Source organism: Cuculus canorus, chromosome 2, assembly GCF_017976375.1.
Source record: "Cuculus canorus isolate bCucCan1 chromosome 2, bCucCan1.pri, whole genome shotgun sequence".
Lineage (NCBI taxonomy): Eukaryota > Metazoa > Chordata > Aves > Cuculiformes > Cuculidae > Cuculus > Cuculus canorus.
In genome coordinates, this window is record NC_071402.1 from 35,481,690 (window position 1) to 35,507,264 (window position 25,575).

The 25,575-nt window shown below is 40.2% G+C and overlaps 1 protein-coding gene across 1 annotated transcript; it reads left to right on the top strand.

Annotated features, from left to right (window-relative positions):
* Window positions 1-1,202: 1,202 nt before the first annotated feature.
* On the top strand, window positions 1,203-20,347 carry TRAM1 (translocation associated membrane protein 1). Its single transcript, XM_009570895.2, has 11 exons — window positions 1,203-1,455; window positions 4,687-4,750; window positions 5,327-5,448; window positions 5,652-5,768; window positions 6,662-6,720; window positions 7,103-7,187; window positions 8,880-8,950; window positions 9,040-9,144; window positions 9,729-9,872; window positions 10,815-10,975; window positions 14,082-20,347. The coding sequence occupies exons 1-11, from the start codon at window positions 1,333-1,335 to the stop codon at window positions 14,153-14,155; spliced, it is 1,125 nt and encodes a 374-aa protein (XP_009569190.1). The 5' UTR covers window positions 1,203-1,332; the 3' UTR covers window positions 14,156-20,347.
* Window positions 20,348-25,575: the final 5,228 nt, after the last annotated feature.

The following is a 25,575-nucleotide window of genomic DNA, read 5'->3' on the forward strand; positions in this document are numbered from 1 at the left end:
ATCTGTTTTAACCAGGTTTCTGGAAGCGGGTTGGGGGTTAGATGTCTTCAGCCTGCATTTCATGACTCTCCCTTCGTTGCTTCTCGGCCAGCTTTTCTAGCGGGACGGCGGGGCTGCCGCGGGGGCGCGGAGCCCGGCCCGGCTCTGCGCGCCCCGCTCGGCCGCGACCTCGGCGTCCCACGGCGTTTTCTGCGGGGTGGGAAAGCTGAGCCGGTGCCCAACGCGGGCTTCGCGCTGCAGCCACGACTCGTGTCCCGCCGGGCGAGGGGCTCTCCGCCCTTGGTTCGTTTGAACAGCCGGGCGCTATCCCGGGGCTGGAGGAGCGCGGGCTGGGGCGGGGAGAGGGAGAAAAACGGAGAGAAAAGGAGAGAAAAGGAGAGAGAAAAAAAGGCAGAGAGAAGAGAAGAGAAAAGAAAAGGGGAGAGAGAAAAAAAGGGAAGGAGAGAAAGAGGGGAGAGAGACAAAATAGGGAGAGAAAGAAGGAAAGAGGAGAGAGAAAAAAGGGAGAGAGAAAGGGAGAGAGAGAAAGAAGGGAGAGAGAGAAAGAAGGGAGAGAGAGAAAGGGAGAGAGAGAAAGAAGGGAGAGAGAGAAAGGGAGAGAGAGAAGGAAAGAGGGGAGAGATAAAAAATGGAGAGAGACAGAAGATGGAGAGCGAAAAAAGGGGGAGAGAAAAGGATAGAGAAAAAAGGGAAAGAGAGAGGAAAAAGGGAGAAACTAAAAAAGGGGAAGAGCGAAAAAGGGAGAAAGAGAGAAGGAAAGAGAGAGAGAAAGAGAGAGAGAAAGAGAGAGAGAAAGAGAGAGAGAAAGAGAGAGAGAAAGAGAGAGAGAAAGAGAGAGAGAAAGAGAGAGAGAGAGAGAAAGAGAGAGAGAGAGAGAGAGAAAGAGAGAGAAAGAGAGAGAAAGAGAGAGAAAGAGAGAGAAAGAGAGAGAAAGAGAGAGAAAGAGAGAGAAAGAGAGAGAAAGAGAGAAAGAAAGAAAGAAAGAAAGAAAGAAAGAAAGAAAGAAAGAAAGAAAGAAAGAAAGAAAGAAAGAAAGAAAGAAAGAAAGAAAGAAAGAAAGAAAGAAAAGAAAAAGAAGAAAAAGAAAGACGTAGAGAGGAAGAAGCAGGGAGGGAGAGCGAAAGGGAAGGAGGCAGGGCAGCCGGGGGTCCGCCGGCCGGCAGGGGCGCTGCGGGCAGCGGCGCTGCTCCCCGCGGGCGGGGCGGGGCGAGGCGCGGCGGCTGCCATTGCTCGGCTGCGCGGCCGCCTCCTCCCCCTCCGCCTCTTCCTGGCCGCGGCGAGAGGAGCCGCGCTGGCAGCGGGGAGGCGGCGGCGCCCAGCTCCCTGCCTGCCATGGCGATCCGCAAGAAGAGCAACAAGAACCCGCCGGTGCTGAGCCACGAGTTCATCGTGCAGAACCACGCGGACATCGTGTCCTGCATGGCCATGATCTTCCTGCTGGGGCTCATGTTCGAGGTGAGGCGGAGATAAGGGGGGGCTTCGTCCCGCTTATCCTCCTCCGCCGGGCGGGGGAGGGGGGACGGGGGTCCCGCGCTGCTGCTCGCCCACCCCACCCCCCGCCAGCGCGCGCTTCTTTCCCCGCCGCGCGCGAGGAGAGGAGCCGCCCCCCCACACACTTTCTCCACAGGCCCGGGGAGCAGCGCGATCGCCCCGGGGAACGCCCGGCTCCTGTTCGCGCTCGCCGCCTCTGAGGGGAGGCCGTGCCGCCCTGCCCCCCCCAGTCTCCCCCGGTGCCGTGAGGGGCCAGGGAGCGGGGCGGCGCGTTTCCTCTCGAGGAGGAGGAGGAGTTGCTGCGGGCGGTGGGGTTACGTGGCAGTCGGAGCGCGGCGGCCGGGGGCGGGGTGTGCGGCCGCGCTGCTGGGGCGGCGGGGGGAGGCCCGGCCGCTCGCCCGCCCGCGCTTTGTGCTCGCGGGGAGGGGGGACGTGGGCACCGACCCCCCCCGCGCTGCTGGGCGGGATCCTCGACCCATCACCCATACACGCACAATCCCTCCATCCCACCACATACACCACCCATACACCCACACACACCCCTTCCAAACCTCACACGCACAACCCCCCTCCCGACACCCACACACATACCACTCACCCCTGTCCCAACACCCCCCCCACCGCACACAATCCCCTGCCACACACGCACCCTCACCAAACCTGCTCCCTCCTCCCCTACACACTCTTCCCCCACTACACCCCTTCCTCACACACACACTCCCCTCCCTATACACACCACCCATACACCCCTATACACAACCCCCCTTCCTACAGATACCATCCGCCTCCACGCACACATGCACGCCCTCCTCACACTCACACCCTCCACACACTATTCACTCTCCACACACCCGCGCACCCAACATGCACACCCTCCCCACTGCACACAACCCCCCACCACACACCCCCCTCACTAAACCTGCCTCCTACACACACACACAGACACACACCCCCACCCACACACACCCCCACCCCCTGGGGCCAAGTCTCCCGGGACTCCAAGCAGCTCGCAGGGTTCCACCCGGATGCCTCAGCTGGTGCCACAATTACCCCACCACCACCTCCTCCTGTGCCGGTGGAAATGGGGCCGAGTTTGACAGTAGCTGAAGAGAGCTCTGGCTTCTGCCTCAGGCCTGGCTGAAGGTCGGCCTCCCCCCGCCCTGTTGCTCGGGTTTGATGGCTGGCCAGGTGCTCTCGTTAAGCCCTCATGTTGGATGCAGATGATCTAAAACAGCCCCTTTGGGGCTTTTCTCAGTTACCTTCAGAGAGAACTGAAAAGGTACTTTACATGTATAACTTGCAAAACATTCTCAGTGGTGTCTCCTCAGAGTAATACAGTTCCATCTTTGTTGGCTAAATGTTTCTGGCTTTTTGATATTTTAGCCGTTTGTTTGGAGTTGTAGGCCTTTTTATTATACGCCTGGTTTTCAGAACAGTTTTATCCAGCTGTTGATACTGCTCAGCACTAAAAGCTGGTGGAGCTAGGAGGGGGAAAAAAAAAAAGTGGAAAGAAAAAACAGAGCAGACCAAGAAAGCCGTTATGTTATAGTTTACTCTCAAAAATCACCACGACATCCCTTATATGGTGGTTTTCTGGGGATCAAGGTTAAAGAGGTGGACTTAAACCATTACCTTTTACATCTGCTTCTGGCTTACTGTATTTACGGCATTACTGGTAAGGTTGAGAGTTTTGAGGGGATCAGATGTGCTGAAGTCTTTTGTTTCCATTTTATTTTCATCTAAGATGTTTTCTACCCCAACACAGAGTGGCCATATGCTCTGTTGGTGCAGATGTGGTACAGCTGGAAAGTTGGTTGCCGTTTTTTAAATGCTTTGATATAGGTCTTCGAAACAGGAAATCAAGTGCTGTGGTTAATGTTGGTATAGTAAGGTGTTTATACTGCTCATGTAGCTAAGTTAGGACTGTGAGTGGCTGACAGAACCTTCAAAGAGTGGTTCAGAATTGAGTGACATTTTGACTCGTCCTCTGAAGGCTCCCTGGATGAATAGGAAGCCCTATGCAAACTCACTAATTCAGGCAAACTGCTTGGATTCCCGCAAGTTACGTGGAGTGAATGACCCACTGTGTGTTCAAGGGTTCCTAGAAAATCTAGGGTTTGTTTATTTATTTTTAAACTAGCACTTTGTAAGTCTTAATTCTTGTGAATGATAATAAATGCTGGTAGTAACCTAGTTGGTATCTTCAGGTACTCAAGAGTATCCTTCCAGGATTCATAAAGGAGTTTTTTTGTCGGTCCTGTAAATGCAACGAGGATGTTAGGGTTTTATAGCAATGAGAAACGATCGGGTCATAAGTATTGTAAAGTGTGGTTATTTTTCCCTCTCTGCTAAGACATTGATTCATGTTGAGATTCAACAAAGATATGTTAAGAGTTGCAAGTTAATTTATCATCATTGACAGATAAGAGCTTGTGCTTCTGTTTATTTATTTAGGGGTTTATAGGATCACCGCACTCCACACACACCCCACACAAAAAAAAGCTTTTAGAACAAATTTTCCCCTCACCCCTCATCTTCTGTTCATTCTGTTTTTTCTCACTGTCTGTCATAAAGGGTAGTACCACTACTGCTAAATTTAATTTCTTTTATTTTACACTTGACAGAGGATTCCTAGAGTCAAAAGAATGCTAATTGTGTTGAGTTGGTATGCAGCTGACCAGAGAGCATTCTCCATTCTTTATGCCTTTTCTCCTCTCCTGTCCATGCTTTCCAAATCACCCACATATTTATGGACATGATATTGACAGTCCAATTTTGTAATATTAAAGAAGGTAGTTTTAAATGAAGTTTATTCTCAGCCATTGCTACATGCATTGTGGTCTAGGGCTTACATGATTTTGTACTTTCTGTTTATGTAATAGTACAGTATGGACTGGAGGAGGGATTACAGCATATGGTTTTATTCGGATGTCATAGAAAAGACCATTTGTAAGTAGCATTTTTGAGGACATTTCATTCAGGAGATTAAATAGTCTGTAAAGAAACCTACAGAGATAACACACTATGTTCTGCCTTTGAAAAATCAGGTGAAGTGGTGTGATAATGTGAGTTGATCAGTTTTATGGGAGGGGCCAAACATGCTTGGGAAGGATGTTTAAAACTATGGGGAAATGTTTTGAGCTTAGTATAGTTTATTTCAGTAAGAACTTATAGAGCTTTTTTTTTTTCTTCCAGATCACAGCAAAAGCAGCTGTTATTTTTGTTACACTTCAGTATAATGTTACCATTCCTGCCACAGGTATGTATCTTGCAGGAGGTTAGTTATGAGGCACTGTATTTAGATATTGTTAATGTGCTGTACTTTATAGGCTGAGGGTAAGTAAATTTGTCAGCTGGAGTATAGAAGATGCAATTTTCAAGGACTTCACTTTATTTTTAGTAAAACTCCATTTTAATTAATTAGGTTAGGGATGATGTTTCTGTTCTGCTGGGTTCATCATTGGTACTACACCACCATCTAACTGGTATATCACATTAATTCTTACTCTTTTTTTGCGAGTGACAATCTTTACTAGTCAAAGCAGAGTGATAGTTTAACATGATTTTACAGTGCACTTTCAATGCATTTGGATAACCTTCCTAAGTGCACTTAAGTTTTCGTTTTATAGAACTTCTTTCCAGAATCAAATTAAGTTTGCGATGTGATGGCTGTAAACAGTCCAGTGACCAAGCTTGTGGGTGGCAGTTTAATTTGACTTCTGTTTGTTCAGCTGACTACAAACTGCTTCTGTGTAAATGTTTTCACTTTGAGAAATGAACTTATTGACCATTAGGCTGTATTGGTGCCTAACGCTTATTTCTGTTTGTCTCGTAGAAGAACAATCTGCAGAAACAATCTCTCTCTATCACTACGGCATCAAAGACTTGGCTACAATTTTCTTCTACATGCTTGTAGCAATAATCATACATGCAATAATTCAGGAGTACGTACTGGATGTAAGTAAAGATTGTTAATTCCTTTCATCAAGATAATTGCCAGATTTTAATTTGACTTTAAGACTATTAACTTAAAAGTAGATTTTTGCATTAAAGCTTTTAAGTCTTAAAGCAAGCATTGAAATTTTTAGATGCTCTAATGCAGTTAACAGTCAAATATTAAGTACCTACGGCACATAAATAACAGTGAACTTTCATTTCAGAAAATCAACAGGAAAATGCACTTTTCAAAAACAAAGCACAGCAAGTTCAATGAATCTGGGCAACTTAGTGCATTCTACCTTTTCTCCTGTGTTTGGGGAACAAGTATTCTTGTCTCTGTAAGTATGCTTTCTCTTCTGTTTGTATCATGAGATTTAAAAACCTTCACTTACGATGATGGTAAATAAGTTTTTGGATTATTTTTCTGGTTTTAATGTTAAAGTGGGAACAAGCTTAGGGATTCTGTGTAGGTGGTAGTCATAACTGAGTATAAAGCTCAGTAGTGTTACTGTTGCTCAGTTGGGGTTGATTTACTGTCAACTGAAGGTAAAGCTTTTAAACTGTGTTATAGTGCTTCATTCTCTGTAGTTTTTCTGTGTTGACTTATTAGTGTAAAATAAAGGTTAAAGAAAGCATCATACATAGCATTTTGGCAGCCTGGGGAGTGGGTGTATAGGCAGATTGCAGTAGGCTCAGGTGAGTGTGTGCTTTCAGATGCTGCACGCTGTGCTAGTGGCTGTATGTATATGAGCTTAGTTTTAGGAAAGGGGAATAGTGATTCTTTTTTTCCTTATTAACATAATGATTCCTGAAAAAAAATTTCCTGCTCTCAGTCAAGCTGAAAGCTTGATTTACAAAGGCAGATTTGTGGCTGTAGTGATGCTGAAATATCCTGCGTCTCGTAAGGGCACTCTTATCTTGAATGAGCGATTGGTTTGTTTGGTATTTTTCTAAGCCAGTGCAGCTGAATTTTTGGGGCTTGGGGGTTTGGAGGTTGTTTGGTTGATTGTTTTTTTTTGTAGGGGTGTTTTGTTGTTTTTTTAGAGTGTTTTGGTTTTTTTTAAAGGAAGTCTGTTCATCTGCAGCTTTTACTTGGGTGTGTAAAGGTGTGCATGTTTGAATGTACACATGCACATACGCATAAATATGTGTTCATTCATTATTTCTGACTAGGAAATAGCACATTTGAGGGTTTATTGGAGTTTTCTGTTTGTGTTTTTTTTTTTTTTAGGAGAACTATATATCAGATCCAACCTCTCTGTGGAGGGACTATCCACACACGCTGATTCCGTAAGGCCTCTTCTTTAGAGGATTGTTGGGGATATGGGGGTGTGTTTTCAACTTGGGGAGGGTCACGTATCACCTGAGTAGAATAAGTAGTCTGTAAAGCTATATTAGTCACTAATATATTTTTGCTTATATTTACAGAGGAACTTGATTCACTATCTATTTTTAGCATACAGAGTTCTCTTTCTGTATTTAAAGAATTATGATTTTGCAGGCTTTATTTATCTTAGTGATTTTGGTTTTACTTTTGAGTTGGTTGGCAGGAATGATCTATGGTTTTCTTTCTTTAGAGACTGTGGTTAAATGTGTTCACTAGAAATCTTCTGAAATGTTTTAAGTTCATTGATAAAAAGTAATATTCTTTAATTCTTGCTGTATTGTACAGGTTTCAAATGAAGTTTTTCTACATCTTACAGTTGGCTTACTGGTTTCATGCTTTTCCGGAATTGTACTTCCAGAAAACTAAAAAAGTAAGTTCAAAGTGTAAATCGAAAGAACTTGGACTTCTGTGTTTCCAGAGTAATGTGTTCTTATTTGTGTTACGCACTTTTCCTGATGGAATGTTGGGTACTGATATGCACTATATGTGAGGAGGTAGGGATTTTCTGCGTTCAGTTAAATGCTGTATTTGTAATTGCAGTAAAATTGCTATATATCTGTTGTTTAAATAAAAATTGACAAACGTTTCTCATCTACTAAAACTATTTTCAGGCTCTTTTATTTTGTTTCTTGTAAATAGTAGTCTCAATAGTCTTGCTGAAATAACAGTTGCTTCATGAATCATGATACAGGTGTAGAACATAAGCAGTGAATAATTTCATGATTCTGAGGAATATTAAACTCTAGGATTTTATTTAAATATGGCTGTTGTCGGCAGAAGTTCTGTTTAGTTACATGTTGAGATTTTTTTCAGTACTCAATTTCTAGCAGCGTTCTTTTACCCTTAAGAGTTTTCTCTGCTGGGGTTTGTAAAACACAGAGTTTTCTGTAGATTATTTTTTATTAGCGTGCATTTTGCCTTCCTGAACCAATTTAAGTAGTCTCTTCGCATGTTTCTGCTCAGGCTCATTTTGCAAGCTTCCTTTTTAAACTTTTCTGTTATAAGCTCTTCAGCATAGCTTGACCAAGGGTAAGTCAGGCTTGACTAATTAGTGGCTTTCTATGGTGGAGTGAATGCATCAGTAGAAGAGAGAAGAGCTACTAATGTCATCTGCCTAAACCATTAAGGCTTTTTATATGATCCCCACTAATATTCCTACCTCTAAACTGAAGAGAGATGGAATTGATGGATGGACTGATAGATGCCTTTTTTTAAAAAGCAATAACATGTATACAAGATAAAGCTGAAGCTACTTGCTTGAAGTTTAGGGAATCTTTCCAAAAAGTAGGAAGTCTTAAGTACAGCTGAATGTACTCCGCATACCACTACAAGCCAGATTTTTTATTGTGATCTAGCATCCTTTTGTGATTCTTCTGTTCACAGATGGCAACTTCTGCTTTCTGTGCTGTGTGTCTGTATTTGAAGTTACGTCTCTTTCTCATTATTTTGTCTCCATGAAGTGTTTAATGTAATGGGGCTGGCTAAAACCTAACTTGAAGTGTGACCACATGGCTTAGCATGCCTGGCTAATAGCATTATTCTCTGTATTTGCCAGCAACAGTGTGGCAGAATCTTATATGATCTTGAATTTTTAAAATGGCGGTCAACTCTTGGGAAACTTTTTATTTTGGTTCATAGACTGTTACTTTTTTTCTGTACTAATCTGGCAGAATCTGATGGGCAGCAAACACACAGAAATGTAGGAAGTTATCTGATAATACACTAATGCCAAATAAATTGTGTAATAGCTTGTACAAATCCATCATAGTCAAGTCAAATAAAAATGGACCCTTTTGAAGAGTGTCTTTTTGATGTTTGATGTGTTTTCTCACAATACCGTATGTGTAAGACAACTTACCGCTTACTTACCAATAGTATTAGGTATGTGTGGAATTAGTTTATCTAGGCTGAATAATGCAGTGCCAGAGCAGGCCACATTAAGGCAGCTGATAAACATGACAAGAATTTCCAAGATGAGGGAGTAGTTTGTAATAATATGTAAAGTTATACAATTACATATAACATAATTTATAATGCACAATTACTTTTTTCTTCCCAATAGGAAGATATCTTTCGCCAGATTGTCTACATTGGACTTTATCTCTTTCATATTGCTGGAGCCTATCTCTTGAAGTAAGTCAACTGTAAATTTTTGCTGGCTTCATTCTCTGTCTAAAACATGTAACAAAATGTCTGAATGTTTATTTTGTTTGTTTTGATAGTCTGACCCATCTTGGACTTGTTCTTCTGGTATTGCATTACTTCGTTGAATTTCTTTTCCACATATCTCGTCTTTTCTACTTCAGTGATGAAAGATATCAGAAAGGGTAAGTAGTCTTTCTTTTACATTCATGTAACCTTCATCTCAAAGCTTTGACTAACCACAGAAACCAAAGATACAAGGAAGTCACACATTGTTTCCTTAGAGGCCACAGTTCTCCAAACTAGTTTTAGTATTTATATCTCTAAAACAACTACGTTTTACCTTTATAGGCCTATAAAATATTTATGGTATAAAATGAAATAAAGTCTTACGGTGTGTACTTACACTATTTATAAAAAAGTTCTGTAGAGAAAAGGACAGCATAGGTTGCTAATACAGCCACTTCTGTAGGAACTAATAATGTGCTTATGTCCTAAATGTAACGGAAAGAACTTTCCGTTGAGTTGTAGTTAGTTTACAGAATATACTTCTGGTGTGTTACAAAAAAAAAGATTGTGAGGCAGGGCTTTTCTTACTTTTTGTCTTCTGTGAATACTAGAAATACAAGACAAGTTTAGGATAGATGCAAAATAATGACTTTAAGTTCTTAAATTTCAAATGAATTCACATGGTGAAGAGTAAACATTTGCATTGTTAATACTTCTGAACAGTAAATTAATTCAGTGTTTGTGGTCTTTCTCTTTGTAGATTTTCACTCTGGGCAGTTCTTTTTGTTTTGGCGAGGCTTCTAACGTTGATTCTCTCAGTCCTCACTTTTGGCTTTGGACTAGCAAGAGCAGAAGATCAGCAGCTGAATTTCAGTACTGGAAACTTTAATATCCTGGCTGTTAGGTATAGTAAACTTGGTGTGATTCTTAAGCATGAGCTGTAAACCTCTGTTAAATACAGAATTTAAATGGTGTAATTTATATACGCTAGTAATGCTAAGAATTCTGAATGCTTAGGTGTTTTCCTGAACTGATGGCATCAACAGGAATAGCTTATGTAACAAACTTGTAAGGCACAGTGAAATTAACAGTCTTCAACTGTGTAATCTGTAACTGGTGACTTCCCCCCCCCCCCAGAAAAGAAAAGAATTAAAAGGGACATCCAATTACAGAGATTAGTTTCAAATGTTTTAGAGTTAGTGAATTGAATTCTAGATAAAATTGCAGTGAGTTTATCTGTAGAGGTCAAGGCATTATGCCTAGAGCATCTTCAGTCCTGGTTAGAAGATTCCTACCTCTGCCTTTATTATGGCTCCTATTGCTGCTGTGTTCTGAAGATTGTTCAGCCAACCACCTGGGCTTTTTATGAACTAAATCCAGAAAAGGAAGTTATTAAAACATTGACAATGTCAGCATTACCCTGCAGAATTCATGCTTAGAACTGAAAGACTCCTTTAAACCATTTTTACCCATTACTACTGGTACCTTGAGAGTAATACTGAGAACGCAGAAAAGAAATCTAGTACTTCCCAGTTTTGATGGAGAGGCAAAGGCTTTGTTCTCACTATATATATAGTTCTGTTCAGCTGTGCTAAGCTCAGATGCCCTGAGCGAGCTAACTCTTGCATGGCTTAGAAAAATGTGTGTTGTTGGGAAGGATAGAAGTCACAGAAAAAATATCTCAAACAAAACTGAACTGTTACAAATTCATGTTGTCTGTAAGGAATCACTCTAAGGTGTTTGAGGAACCTAAGTAAAAAGGCTGTTTATGATGTTCTACTTTCCTTTTCTATTTGAATAGTGACATAAACTTGGTGATAAACCTTTGCCTGTGTTTTGTTTCTAGAATCAGTGTGCTGGCCTCCATCTGCATGGCTCAGGCATTTATGATGTGGAAGTTCATTAATTTCCAGCTTCGGAGGTGGAGAGAGCATTCTTCTTCTCAGCCACAGTCAGTGAAAAAGAAGTTCGTAACAGCTAAAGGAAAGACCAACAGAAAAGAAAGAGGTTTGTATATTCAGTTTTTCTATTGCCTTGACTTCTCAAAAACAACTTTATGTGATGAAGAGCCTTTTTTAATACAGTTGCTGAGTAAATTTTAACTTGCTAGTGAATAGTGATGTAGAAACAGCATTGGTGAATATTGTGGGGGTTTTTATATTAAAAAAAAATCACTGTATAGTAATTGTTCGGGTTTTTTTCTGTTCTACTTGACTGAATGAAGGAATTACCGTCTCTTTAGTTAATGCAGAATGAGGTTTTTAGTGCCGTCCGATTTGTTTTACTTGAGCAAAATGTGTCGTGCTTATGTTTTGTTCCCTTATAAAAGGGGAGCAGACATATTTTTAGGTCTGTTCTCATAGGCAGTTACTTCAAAATTTTCTTGCAATGAATTTCAAGCTTGTTGTTCATTGCAACTAAATTCTGAGGGTTTAGGGCAAGGAAATGGTTTGTTCCATCCCATAAATAGGCTTATGCTGAACTGCTTTAACTAAATATAGAATTCTGATTATTCATTTAAGGAGAGGTAATAACTACCTACACTCTAAATTTGTGTAGAAACATTTGGAAATGAAATAATGACTCCAGGTTTGGCTTCTTGATTATGTCACGCTTTCTTTATTGAAAGAGTATGAAAGATTAACTCAATACTTTTTCTTCCAAGGAAAACTATGTGCTCCATTTAAAATAAATCCCTATACTTCGGTATAAGGTATTTCTGTTGTACTAACTACTACTTTTCTGTGTAGTTCATTGCTAGGTTGATTAACTTATGCACTTATATGAAACTGCTTAAGTCAGGGTGATCCTTTGCTACCAATCATGTATTGCAAACCTGTTCTACTTTTTGATATATTGAATGTAACATGTGAAGACCATGTGCACTGAGAACTGAGATTTGTAGTCAGAGGTCAATTCAGTGATTTTTTTTTTTTTTTTCTTCAGTTTCTCTTATAAGAAACACATGCTTTAGAATATTTCTGTGCTCCCTTTTGATAATTCGTAATTATCATCATTTGGCTTTTGTGGTGTTGGGGATTTTTGTTTTTGTCAGAAAATCCAGTTGGACTTTTAATTGAGTAAAGGTAGCTTCCTACGTAGGTGTCCTACTCAATTAGAGCTTCACGTTCATTGCATCTTACTTGGTTTTGTGGAATTAATTTAAATCTGTTATGACAAATATTTTTAAAGCATAAACTTCAGTGGCACTTAAATCAGTGAGTCAAAGATGTAGTAGCTTTTAAAAATCTCTCAACAATTTCATTTAATTTGGTGAATTTGCTGGTTTTCACCCAACTTCAGTGGAGGCTTATAAGTGGTAAACGAATAGTGAAAAAGTCAGTTAATTGGAATTATGGTTTATTTCACAAAACAACTGAGCAATGCTTGTTTTAGGTGTGAAATTATAAATGGAAAGAAAATAACTTTAAAATCTGAAAGGCTAATATTGTTTCAAATTCTTCCGTTTTGAAGATTCCTGTAATGTTATTTGTTGAGAAGGCTTGCAAAGAATGTAGTGATACAGTGGTTTTAGAAGAGTAATTTATGCAATTAAGCTCTCTAAAAGAGCCATTTTTCTTTTTTCTTTATTTTTTTTTCTGGTTGGATGGATTTTTGGGAGCCAAGGCACAATAAAATGTGTTGCTTTTAGGCTATGCAGTAAGCAAGAAATGACAGTAGAAAAATCCAGCTGGTGATGTAGGTGGGGACCCAGGCACACTCTGATTCTTGTTCTTAGTTTTACTTTCACTTGTTTTGACTTAACTGTTTAAGAGTGTATCATTTCAGTTAGCTAGTTTGAGTCTGGCTCATTGTTTGTAGGCCTAAAATAGTGGTGTCATTTATTCAGTGTATTTAGTTGTTAGCTTTTACTGTTCCTAGTATCTGATTGGGCGTCTGTCTCCTCTCCTTCTTGTGTATGTTTCTGATTGGTTTTTTTAGTTGTTTGCATAAATGGGACCATTTGAGTGTAATGGGGGAGATCAACAGTTGTTTCTGTGGATCGGCCGTGGTCTGTGGTGATCTGCAACACATCTGCAGGTGGAAAACATTAACTTACCCAGTTGTTTTTATGAAGGAAACTCACAATGGTTCCTTGAAGTATGAACAGTACTGCAAGTTGGAGCAGAGATGTTAAGCAGCAATCATTGCAGCTGGCTATGTACTCTGCTGTCCAGATCTGATTTATAAATATAGTCACTGTTAGGCAACATCTCTACTTCCTTGGGTTGTGGTGACACTGAATAAAGAGGATATGTTTAATTCACAGTGGTATTATGTTGCATCATTTTAGTATTATAAGTTGTGTACGTAATAGTATAAATCCACAGAGTGTGGGTCATTATTCTAGGGCAGACTTCTATCAAATTGTCTCTGTGGTAGTTAAAGAGATTAAAGCTCTTGAGATCTTTAAGTTGTCCCAGAAGTGGGATGGAAGTAGAGAATTGCAGCTGGTAACACGTTGTTGCTTTGTATTCATAGATAGGTGCTTGTTGGTCTTCTGTTCTTACTCTTTCCATGTACACATACTCATCTCCAGTCTAACTAATGTTTTACTTCTGTCACTCTTACCATGTAAATATCTTCATCAGAACATAAATTAATACTATATGTTCAAGTATATACTTAAAAATGTGTATGTGTATATAAAGATTTCTTATATACTTGAAAAACTTGTATGGTTAAGTGAAGGAGTGTGGAATTAAAATGTGGAATAGGTGGGATAACAATAAAGACATATACCAGGGAACTGTGTATATACTGTGTGCATCCAGAATTTCAGGACAGTCTCATTTGCAGGTTGACTATTTAACTTTTTAAGAGAAAACCTTCTGAAATATAGCTGCTGGTCTTGATTTTCAGTCTAGGTGTATACAATGCACACATTTCTCAGTGTCTGTCTGTGTATGTCAAGAAATGACTTCATCATAGTAAACTTGAAATTTTGCGTTTAGTAAAGAAGCCATTATACTGCTGCATTATGAATTATCTTTGTTAAACCTCATCATTATGCTTCAGAAAAGAAGTTAAAAGACTGTATAGGATCTACGAAACTAATGAAATAGAAAGGATCTCATTGTATTTGAAAAAATGTTTTCTTCTTTTTTTCTAGAAAATGGAGTAAATGGAACAGTGACCTCAAATGGAGCAGACTCGCCTCGTAGCAGGAAGGATAAATCCTCGTAAAACTGGGTTTTATTAAGTTAATTGACTAATGTCCCCAAAGAATCTGCTTTTTACATGGATGGCCCTGCAGCAGTAGAAATGTTATGGATTAAAGAAAATACAACTCATGCTTTTTGATTATTGCTGTTGTTTTGAGAAACTTTTTTTAAAAGCCATTTTGACTATGGAAAAAAGTTTATCTGTCTTCAAATATTGGGGGGGTGCAACACTTTTTAGATAACATTGACACTTTTTTAAACACTTATTGTGATGAAATAACTTCACTTAATGAAGAACGCTGTTGCAATGTATTATTTCCTTCCAGTTTTTGTAATCTGGGTGATATATACTGTTCTACCAACTTGAGTTTTCCAAGTTCTTCAAGAAGTATTACGAAATTGAAGTAAAAACATAGTATGCATTTTCAGATACTCTGACTTTTCGGTTAATTACCGTGATTCAAATTTACAGTTCAAAATGGGATTCTAAGACCACACCGATAAACCTCTTTATTTTGTGATTATTAGCTACATAATGTCTGCTCAAAGAATTGCCCCATATCATTAAAACAAAACTGAACTAATTGGAAATGTTGCAGAGTCTTATTGTTTGTTGGTTAGAAATCTCTTGCAAGAAACAAAAAATGTTTTTGAGATATAGCTTTAGCACTTGAAAATTAGAAGGAGGTGTGTATGGTCATAGAAAGAGTTGATTTGAGTAGCACTGTTAACTCCTGTCTGTGCTTTTAAAAGTGTACATATCTTGGAAAATTAGTGTGTGTTGGACCTTCTTTGAAAACTTGTGTGTCTGATTTTGGAAGGGTGAAGGTTCTTGCAATGTGTTGTGATTGTTTTAGGAGGCATTTAATGCTCCATGAAGAGGGAATGTGTTAGATAAATGGATCAAGTCATAAGAAACATTCCTTTATTCTAACTGCTTTGCTTTGTTTCACCTCTGTTAGAAAATAGTTTGATTTCTCCTATATATATTTTTATGAAAAATATTTAAAAGCTACAACTTCTTAAATTTATTGATTATGCCCTTTGCTACAACTGGAAAAATCTTAATTTAAGATTTTTTCCATTATCCGTCTTTCATAATTGTATTAAATGTGAAGCTTTGTCCAGTTAATTTTCCAGTTTAATATGCAGTTAGTGTTTCCTCTGTACCCTTTTGTAGTGGGTATAGTTCAACCTATTTCACTTGAGAGGATGAGTTGGAGATTTAATTCAGTCTTAAGAAGTTGCTAAATTAGTCTTCCAAGTTAAACCAAGTGTTGGACTGCTTATTGATTGAGAGGAGTAATTATGAGCAATCAAGCTGATTAAATAGTTTTAATTAAAACCTATCATTATAGTGGTGTTCATACCAACCAAAACAATAAATCTGCATTCTGTGTCTTCTACAGTTCAGTTGCTATATGGAATAAACATTTCTATTACAAAATCTTGATTGTAAGTAACTACCCATATTTTCAAACATTTAGTGCTATTTAGACTTATTGCAGTGTAATTTATTACATGTTTTGGCTAATTTCAGTCACCGTTCCCAAGTGCTTGCTTCACAGCTCCTGAGGTAGACTTGACAGACTTGACAGTTACTTGCTTAACCTGAGTATCCTGGGGCAGAGTGCCCTGTAATACGCCCTGTCTGCTTCAGTGGAAATAGCTACTCCATATCTTGATTTGAAGAAATAAGACTCAGGTGGTGAAAATGAATCTCTCTCATCTGACCATGAAACTGGAAAATTTGAACTCAGAATATTTTGAGGGAATTATGTACATTAAATACTCCCTGCATCATGTTTTATGTCTGTTGCTTTACCTTCATAGATTCTGTGTGCCTTGCTCTCGAGTTGTACCTTAAGCTGAAAGGGGCAAACTTTTCAAGTTTCTAGTCTGGTACATTGACTCTAAATCAGTTTGTTTGCAATATCTGGTTGTCCTGAGGCTGTCAAAGTGATGAAGGGTGGAGAAACTAATTATGAGTGGAGGCTTAAGTACTTCTCAAGGTCTTTAGGACTTAATGGAGTCTGAGGGTTGTACTAGTTTTTTCCCCAAGGCAAAATGTTTCATGCAAACTTCATTGTTTGGCATAGGAGTCTTGAAATGTAAACTCCAGGTTCATTTTCAAAAACTTCAAAAGAATGTATTATTGGCTGTTAATTCTGATGTTGGTTTTTGTCTCCTTTTGGCCTTATGGACATTCTCGGCCTTTCGACTTTGAAAAAAGCACTTTTGTTTCCACAATGACTTAATCTTCATCCTTGCCTTATAGGAGTTTTTGCTTTCTGCCAAGTCATAGAGAATAATTTCAGTTGGTCTCGAATTTGGATAGAGTATTGAAAACCAGTTTCTTTTGTCTCTTGTGTCATAACTAAAAATACGTTAATTATTTTGATGAGGCAGAAACGATAAATTCTAATTTTCTACCTTGGGGTGGAAACCCCTGTGGATTTGGAAGATTTTCAGGCTTCTATTTCCAGTTTGACATTACTTGTTTTGGCATAAGATTATTGTTTTCTTGGATGACTTCTTTTGAATTGCTTAAAACTGATTTTCAAATGTGACTGCATTTTGGCTTTCTTTGTAATCTGGGATTCATAAGTTCGAGGAAGATTAGTTGTCTAATCATGTTTTCTTAATTATGGAATCAGGAAAATTAGACATGGAAATGACTGAAGAGCTCATTATTATACTTCTATGCTTAATAAAATAATTTTTCTTTAGGCTGTGGTAATTTATCCTGGTCAGTTACCAGGTCCCGCAAAGAGAAGGCTTTGTCCATGTAGATGGATTTTAATTGAGTAATTCATACAAACTGTGGATAAGGCTTGTTAGATTTGGTTTTTTTCTTAAACCTCCTCTTTCCTGCCCTATCTAGTCAGAACTTTCCAAGGCTTAGAGCAGATGATTCCAAATCTTCCCCCAAACACACGTGTATGTTTGGTTTGCGTGCCAGGAACTACTATCAAAACCAGTACTTCACCAAGTAATTATTAACTTCAAAGTACAAACAAGGAATGCAGAGCAGCTGAAATTAATTTTCCAAGTTTTTGCTTTTATCTGGACACTTTTTCCTCTTGCGTAGTTGCAAAGATTGATTTATTGTGTGTGAATTATTCATGAATGGGGCTCTTTGGAAATACTGCTTTTTGCGTGATCCCATGCACAAACTTAGGAAAGATCAGGGGATTTGCCGTGCAGAGGAAAGACATAGGCTATTTCTGCTGATGTTAGAATATGCTGAAACTAAACTAAGTATGTTGGGATAATGCATTTGGAAAATCAGTAGTTGTTGGTAAGCAGTCAATTTTCCTAAATATTCTTTTAATTGAAAATTTTAGTTGTGTTAGTTATACAGAATTGTAATAAGCAGCATGGTATTTCAGTACAAGTAATCAAATTTCCATAAAAAGGGTTAATACACATCAGCAGTCCTCCTGCTCTTTGCAGATTTCTGACTAGCTGCACTTGATTTTGTAGATGGCAAAACCTGATGAGAGAAGGGAGTGTTTTCATGTTCGTGCTAAGTTGAAAATAATGTAGGTCACTGCCAAAATTGGGGTTCTGTCTCTTACCTTGGTTAGCACAGACCATTTTTGGTTGCATGGTGAGCTAGATGAGGGAGCTGGTGTGGTAGAAAACTGGCTTGTATGCTTAGTTGTATTTCCACTGGACTAGTTGCCTGATAGTAATCCTGGAGGTACTCAAGTATTTATATATAAGCAAAAAGCAAAGATGCAGAGAAAAGCTGAATCGAGCTCTAAGGCAGCTACCCCTTTCACTTGTGTGTTGAAAATCACTCTAGATGACAGTAGCAGTTGGGAGATCTCATCGGAGGGCTTCTAGTCATCAATACCAGAAGGGATCTGGTGTGTCTTGTTGCTCCTACATGCCAAATTGTTTTAACTGTTATTTGCTTTTTGTCAGATATTGTAGGTGAAAGGGAGATACTCGATATGCTGTATTGTACTGAATTACATTTTATTTGTTACAGTTTGGGGGTTTCCAAGCAGTGCAAGGTGATACTGGTGGTGTAGAAATAGGAATTCTGAAAACGTAGTTTTTCTTGGATTAGAAAAACATTACTTACATAACAGCCAGGAAACTACAGCTTTTTTGGTGTGGCGTTTTTGTGTTTATCTCCACGTGAACCCTTTATATATAGAAGTAGCTCTTCCAGAGAGCTTGGAAAGAATTGCACTGCATGCCTGTCCAGGTATATGAGGGGGGAGGATCAGTTTCTCTCATTTTGTTTCCTGTTTTCAAGAAGTTCACCAGCTGATTCCTAGGTCATACTTTGGTTTGGTTCCATTTGTGACTCAGCTAGTTGGGTCTGTGTTGTAGAAGACAGAGACTGGCAGCTTCAATAGGCTCCCTATGCAGTGTTGGTCATTGCTGTCCTAATGGTTCTCTGTGAAAAATGTTAATATTGAAGGAACATGAACGTGAAGTAGAGGCAATCGTGATATTTGTAACATATACGGGATGGTGAAAGCCTGTGTGTGGAGATCTTGCATTCCAGGGGGCTGTGGTTTGATGCCTGGAGGCTGTAGTAATAGTTGTCTTGGTATGCAAATACTTGAATTACTACTTGTGCAGGGTATAACAATGTCCCACAAAATAAATATTTGTGGAAAATTTAGGACATCCTTTAAAAAGAATAAGACTTCAAAGGACTGACATCAGTTATCTGTTTGTTGTGTTTGAATTTCTCACATTGTTAGTTATGGATTATCTTTCAAGCACTGGATTCACCAATGCTTGGGGTCTTACTTATATACTGTAGGTTGTTGTGGTGGGTGTCTGGTGGGTATCCCCTTTTACTACTTCCTAAACTATTCCATTTAAGATCTGATAAGCTTAGTTCTGTATGCGTTAAGGAGTTTGGAATGCTTCACAGAACTAAAATAGAAGCAGTGCTGGAGTGATTCTGGATCAGACATGCAAGAAATAAGCCCATCAATTATGAGTGTTATCAGAACACCCATAATGCTGGGTGTTATCAGAACCCGCTTCATGGGAACTGAAACTCTTTAGGACGAATATTTTACGGTACAACTTGCATTGCAATGTAGTGTTTGGATATAGCACACACCCAGATAGCAAGTGCCTTTCTGTCAGTGAAATGGAACTGCTGTTGGCATCCACAACTGTCAGTTTCCCTTCTGTAAACGATGGGTGAAGAGTGCTGGGCTGCACCTGCAGTAGGCTTCTTTCTGCCTTTTAGAGAAGTTCTTTTGATGTTGATACTATGAAAGGCAACAACTCTTATATCAGGTTTAAGAAAAAATAAAACATGCTACCTAGTTTTGAATCCAGTGCACCTGCTCTTGATCTCTTTCTGTCCTGTCACTTCTATTTTAAGTTTCTGCAAATATTTTACTTTTATCCAGCTCAAAGGTGGCAAATTTGTGACATGAGTGCCAGAAATGACGACTCCTTTTTCTTCTTTTTGTGTTCAAAAGTTTTTGCATAATCAGAGCAGCTGAACTGTAGCTTCATAATTTGATAACTTTTCAGTGTTTGTTCTTTCTCCTTATTTATTGTGATTAACATTACAAGTCAGGCATGCAGCACAACACAGTTGTTACTTACTCATTCCAAGCACAAAAGTGTTAGGAAATTGGATATACTGAAGTGAAAAAATATATTAGTAAGTCTTGACTGGTTTGGCAGAAATTGGTATTCCCAGATTGTTTTGTTTTCTATGTTGCAGTTCACTATCCTTGCCTTTCTCATTTAGGAAACTGGGCACTTAAGATCTCTGAATCTCTAGACTGTAGATGCTGTATACAGCTTGACAAATTATGGTCTAGAACTTGAGCTTTGTGTCTTCTTATGTCAGTTATACATGTTGAAGAATGTATCTTGCGTTGTAATTAACAGATAAAAATTCAGCCCATGGTGATAAGAATACTGTAATGGGGTAGGAATTTCAACTCTTGAACTCCAGACTAGAAGCCAAGCCAAGACTATCCTGTGTTCTCATGCAGGTGATTCCTCCTCTTTGTTTCTTGAGTAATCATTATCTTTGTTTCGTTTATTTAGATTGTAAGTTCTTTGTGGCAAGGGTTGTCTAGTGTGTGTGTGTGTGCGCGCGCGTGCGGGTGTGTGTACCCAGGACAATTAGGCCTGGAGCCCCAGTCTGTGGAAGCTGTAATAAACAATCACCTTGTTATTGTTTTCCTGGATATCATAATAAAGAGTATCAAATTTAAACTGTGCTTGAATAGTCTGTTACAAAAAATGGAGGCATGTAAATTGCATCTGGCCTTGCTCGCAGGACAGCAGCATCAATGACAGGGAGGTACTGGTCAGAGACAAATGCAGCATTCACTTTGGGGGTATTCACTCAAACCAATGAACACAGAGCCAGGAAATCTTAGAACCATAGAAGAGTTTGAGTTGGAAGGGACCTTAAAGATCATTCAGTTCCAGCCCCCCGTGATGGGCAGGGACATCTCCCACTGGATCAGGCTGCCCAAGGCCCCATCCAACCTGCATCTCCAGGGATGGGGCAGCCACAGCTTCCCTGGGCAACCTGTGCCAGTGCCTCACCACTCTCGTTATGAAGAAATTCCTCCTTATATCTAGTCTAAATCTGCCCCTCTCCAGTTTATACCCATTGCCCCTCATCCTATCACTACAAGCCTTTAAACAGTCTCTCCAGCTTTCTTGCACACCCCCTTCAGATACTGCAAAGTTGCTATAAGGTCTCCTCGGAGGCTTCTCTTCTCCAGGCTGAACGAGCCCAACTTTCTCAGCCTGTCCTCCTATGAGAGGTGCTCCAGCCCCTCTGATCATCTTTGTAGCCCTCCTCTGGACCCGTTCCAAGAGCTGTTCTTAGGCTGAAGAGCAATGCCTTCTAACTCCACCTGGAGCTCACACAAAACTATCAGGAATTCTGAGTGTCTCACCTTCTGTCAACTTGAGAAACTGCAGTGGCCCTTTCGGCTAGGTGGGTCTTGTTTGCTGTAGTGCTCGTGCAGTGCTTTCTTCCTTAAGTAGTGCTTTCAAGTTTCTAAGAGAAGCCACCTCAAACTTGGAGAATACCGAGAACTGCACTAGACAGTGCCCAGTGTGGTCTGGGAGCTTAGTATTCAAATTCAAGTGTCCACACTCTCTTCAGCTAAGGAACTTTTAAAGCCTTCATAGATTTCTACTTCACCGATACAGAAGAGAAAAATTTTATTCTGCCTGAAATTGAACCTCTGCATTGATCCATTGGTGATATAGGCAAAGTAGTAGAGAACTGAGGTCACCTGACTTGCACTGCTTCTAGGAAACTTTTGCTGCGAACATTACCTTCCCATAGGTTTTATTTGCTGCATAGCAGAAGGGTTGACTACAGACCCCACGATCTCTGTATTCAGTTCACCACTGGATACGTCAGATTGTTGCTTTTGAAGAACTCTTGTACTACTTAATAATTCCTTACTTGTAAATCCTCAAATTAATTGGAAGAAAATGTTAAGTGAAGATTAGTCTTCCGTGAAGATGCATCTGATTTTTGGCTTGTTGTTATTAGACAATTTAGTTCAAACTGTAGCTTATAAAGAAATTATGTTAAAAAATCCATGGAAAATCATAGAATCGTAGAATGGTTTGTGTTGAAGCGACCTTAAAGATCATGCCCTGCCATGGGCAGGGGCACCTGCCCCTAGACCAGGCTGCCCAAGGCCCTGTCTAACCTGGCCTTGAACACCTCCAGGGATGGGGCAGCCAATCACAACCACAACTTCCCTGGGCAACTTATGACAGTGGCTCACCACCTTCATCGTGAAGAATTTCTTCCTAATGACTAATGGAAATCTTCCCCCCTCCAATTTATGGTGATTACCCCTTATGCTATCACTATGTGCCCTTGTAAAAAGTCCCTCCCCTCCTTTCTTGTAGGCCCTCTTCAGGTACTGGAAAGTGGCTACAAGGTCTCCTCAGAGCCTTCTCTTCTCCAGGCTGAACGAGCCCAACTCTCTCAGCCTGTCCTCGTATGAGAGGTGCTCCAGCCCTCTGATTATCTTTATAGCCCTCCTCTGAACCAGTTTGAACAGTTTCATATCCTTCTTATGTTGGGGATTCCAGAACTGGACAAACTGCTCCAGGTGGGGGTCTCACGAGAGCGGAGTAGAGGGGCAGAATCAACTCCCTCGACCTACTGGCCACATTTTAAGAACCAGAGCTACCTTAGCGATGACCACGGCTCTCAGGGAACTAACGCAACCATTGGTGATGAGGACAGGCAGATACTGATACGTAAATGGCATCTAGGGGGACTGTGACAAGTCCCACCTCATCTTTCCCCTGCTGCATCTCTCCGAATACCAATTCACTCTACTGCCGCTTTCAGAATGATCTATCTAATACAGGTACATGAGCCAAATCATGTGATGAGATTGGGATGTGGGAAAAACAGCCACTAGAGGCCACCACAGTCTGTGCCAGCTGTGTTTGAATCTGTGTGTCTGGTAGCCAGCAGAAATAAATATAGAGGCCCATGGTTTTGCTGCACTTTCAGCAAAAACGACTTGTTTCCCTTTAAGTAGCATCTCTGCTGGAACTCATAAAACAGAGCATCGAATTAAATTAGACACAAATCCTTGTCGTTTTGGATCTCAGTGGTGACACAGTAATAAAAGCCATGTTATGTTCTGCAGGACTTGGACAGTGTCCTGGTTTGGCCAGAAGCTACTTCCTTGCTTCTGGTTGAGAGAGCAGGCATTCAGTTTTAAAGCTTTATCTTAGTCCAAAAGTGCAACATCTTAGATTAAAAACAGTTTGGAGAATGGAAAGCAAGCCTCAGATTACATCTCCTGGCTGTGTTCAGGTTTGTAGGCAAGTACGCAGAGCTGTGGGAGATGCTGATTTCTTTGCTTAATCTCCTGGAGGTGAATAAGGGGAAGTACAGAAAGCCTTCTCTTTGTATTTCCACTTATTTCTTACATTGTTAGAGGAGTTTATAAAACTGTTTCCTGCACAGAAAAGAGATCTCAGCTTTTAGCTGTCAACAGGAGACCCTTATTTTGTGAGACCATTGCTTATGGACGTCTCTAGGAGCTGTAGGAGCTGTGTGAAAACTTTGTGTGCAGCAGTTAAAGCAGCTTCTAAGAAAATATAAATTAAAATTTGCAGCTTATAGATTTTGCCTTCAATAATGAAATGTCTCGCTCCTTTAGCGTATGCCTCATTTTACACAGAAGAAAGAGGCTTGAGGGGACACAGGAAAATGGTGTGCGATACCCTAATTTCTGTTGTTTGTCTTCGGGGTGATTTTACCGTAGTCTGCCCAGAGGAAAACCATGGTGCACTGGCTTTGCCTGTTCTGGGCCCCACTAGGATTGCTTTTGCTGCTGGAAAGCATTGCAGTGCAGGGTAATCCAGCTCTGGAAGAATAATAAGAAATATGGCTTTCCTTCAGGAATGTCTTGAGACTTTGGTGGAGTCTGGGCAAAATTTTCCTGAACATCTGGATTTGGGTAATCCTGGTAAGAGATGGCAAAGAGATGGCTGAATCATGTTATGAGCTGTAAATGTGCTTTGATTTGTAATTCATTAAATTGCTGGCGCCAGGTTGAGTATCTGACTGGCCTGATCACCAGTGTTGCTATGCTGACCTCTGAGACAGATGGTGTGCAAAAAGTCATTTTGTGTGGTTTCACATCTCTGGAAATGCATTTGGAAATGGGTGAGAAGACTTACGGTGTTCACACTGAGAAGGTACAACGTCAAGCGTTCTCTTCTTGCTCTGGCTATTGCTTTTGAGATGAATGGCTGCACTAAGACCTGCAGGAATGCATCAGGAGCCAGGAGCAATGGTTGTGCTGGAAGCAGTTGATTCCCTCAGGATTTAAATACGTATCCCCACTTCCCCACCACCAAGTCTGCCCTGCTTCAAGAACTTAGGTGATTTGAAATTGAAACCTTTTAATTTATAGTAATAAACTCCACTCAGCACCGTGGGGGATATTAGGAACCTCTAACTGAATAGAGGATGGAATATGCTCCACCCTGGAGAGAATGATGTAAATCATTCTAACTCTTGGCACTGGTATTTAAATTTTGTTCCTAGTATGCCATAAAAAAACTTTCAGACATTGTAAACTGTCTGTGCTGTCAAGAAAACTCTCTGAAGCTTTCTAGAGGAAAATTTTTCAGGAGCTGATGGAAATGTTGGTGTAGTTTCTAGATGTGTTATGAATGGTGCAGTGGTTCTCTCGACTCTCTCTGCTCTTCCCCTTCCCCTCTTCCCCTTCTCTGCCCCACAGGTCAGTGAAGTCATGAGAATGAGCTGCAATGAAAGGTGAGAGAAACCATGATTAACCCTGGAGGTTCCTCTTACAGAGGAGCTTGGCAGACTTCTTGTCTCCACAGTTGTAAGGCTTGTTTGCAAAGAGCTGCTGTTCTGGACAAACCCAGAAGACCACATGCTGCACTGTCTTCATGGCCCTCTAGGGAAGGGATGTGAGACTGAGAGAAGTATCATGCTGTTTCATCCACCCAGTTTCTGGCAGTCATCAGTTTAGGGACTTCTGAAGCACCTCGTTGCATCAAAACTTCTGTTATTTTTTATAGCCACCGATGGAAGTATTCTACATGCATTTGTATAATCCCTCTTGAACCCATTTAAATACTTGGCATCCACAACACTCAATAAGTTACACAATTTAACCGTGCCTTGTTTGGGAAAAGTATTTCCTTTGGCTTGCATTTTAAATCTGATGATTTCCTTGTGTGAGTCTCAAGTAGTGAATAATCATACCATCTTCATCTCTCTCATGCTACACGTGATTTTATAGACCTCTCTGTTTCAAGCCTGAGGGTTCCCAATCTGTTTAGTGGTTTCTTGTGAAGAAACTGTTCTGTACATCTGAATAGCTATGCTGTCTTTTAGGTACCTTTTCTAGTTCGCTTAAATGCTTCATCTTTCGATTTATACATTACTTTAAGTTTATTGGAAAGTATAATCACTCCTAATAGTTCATTCACTTCCAGATGTGGTTTGTTTTTAATCTTAAACTGCATTTTTCCAGTGTGCATTTCACATCATCTTAGGAGGTTTTGCTAGAACATTCCTGGAACAGTGAGATATTGGGAGAATAATTTTAGGACATTGATACATACAGTAGTTCTTCACAGGGAAAATAACCAGTAACTTGCCAACACAGAAGCAAAAAGCTTTATCTTGAATGCAGCCTGGTCTTCCTTGGCCTTGCTCACTCTCTAGCAGCCTGTTGGTTTTGTTTGTAGCGTAGGCCCGTGCCGTGGTTATTCTTGGTTGTTGCTCTTGCTGATGCTATTAAAACATTTTTCAAATTATTCGGGAAAATGCTTTTCAACAGTAGCATTTTTATGAAAGTGTATAGCCTAAACTGGTCATAATACCTTAGTTCTGCAGTATTTCAGTAGCAAAGACTGGACTTTTCAAAGGTCTGGGATCAC

Excerpts from the sequence above, each read along its gene's own strand:
- TRAM1 (XM_009570895.2), top strand. The coding sequence starts at position 1,333 with ATGGCGATCCGCAAGAAGAGCAACAAGAACCCGCCGGTGCTGAGCCAC. Across the intron at positions 1,456-4,686 it reads TGCTGGGGCTCATGTTCGAG|ATCACAGCAAAAGCAGCTGT; the intron begins GTGAGGCGGAGA and ends TTTTTCTTCCAG. Across the intron at positions 5,449-5,651 it reads TTCAGGAGTACGTACTGGAT|AAAATCAACAGGAAAATGCA; the intron begins GTAAGTAAAGAT and ends CTTTCATTTCAG.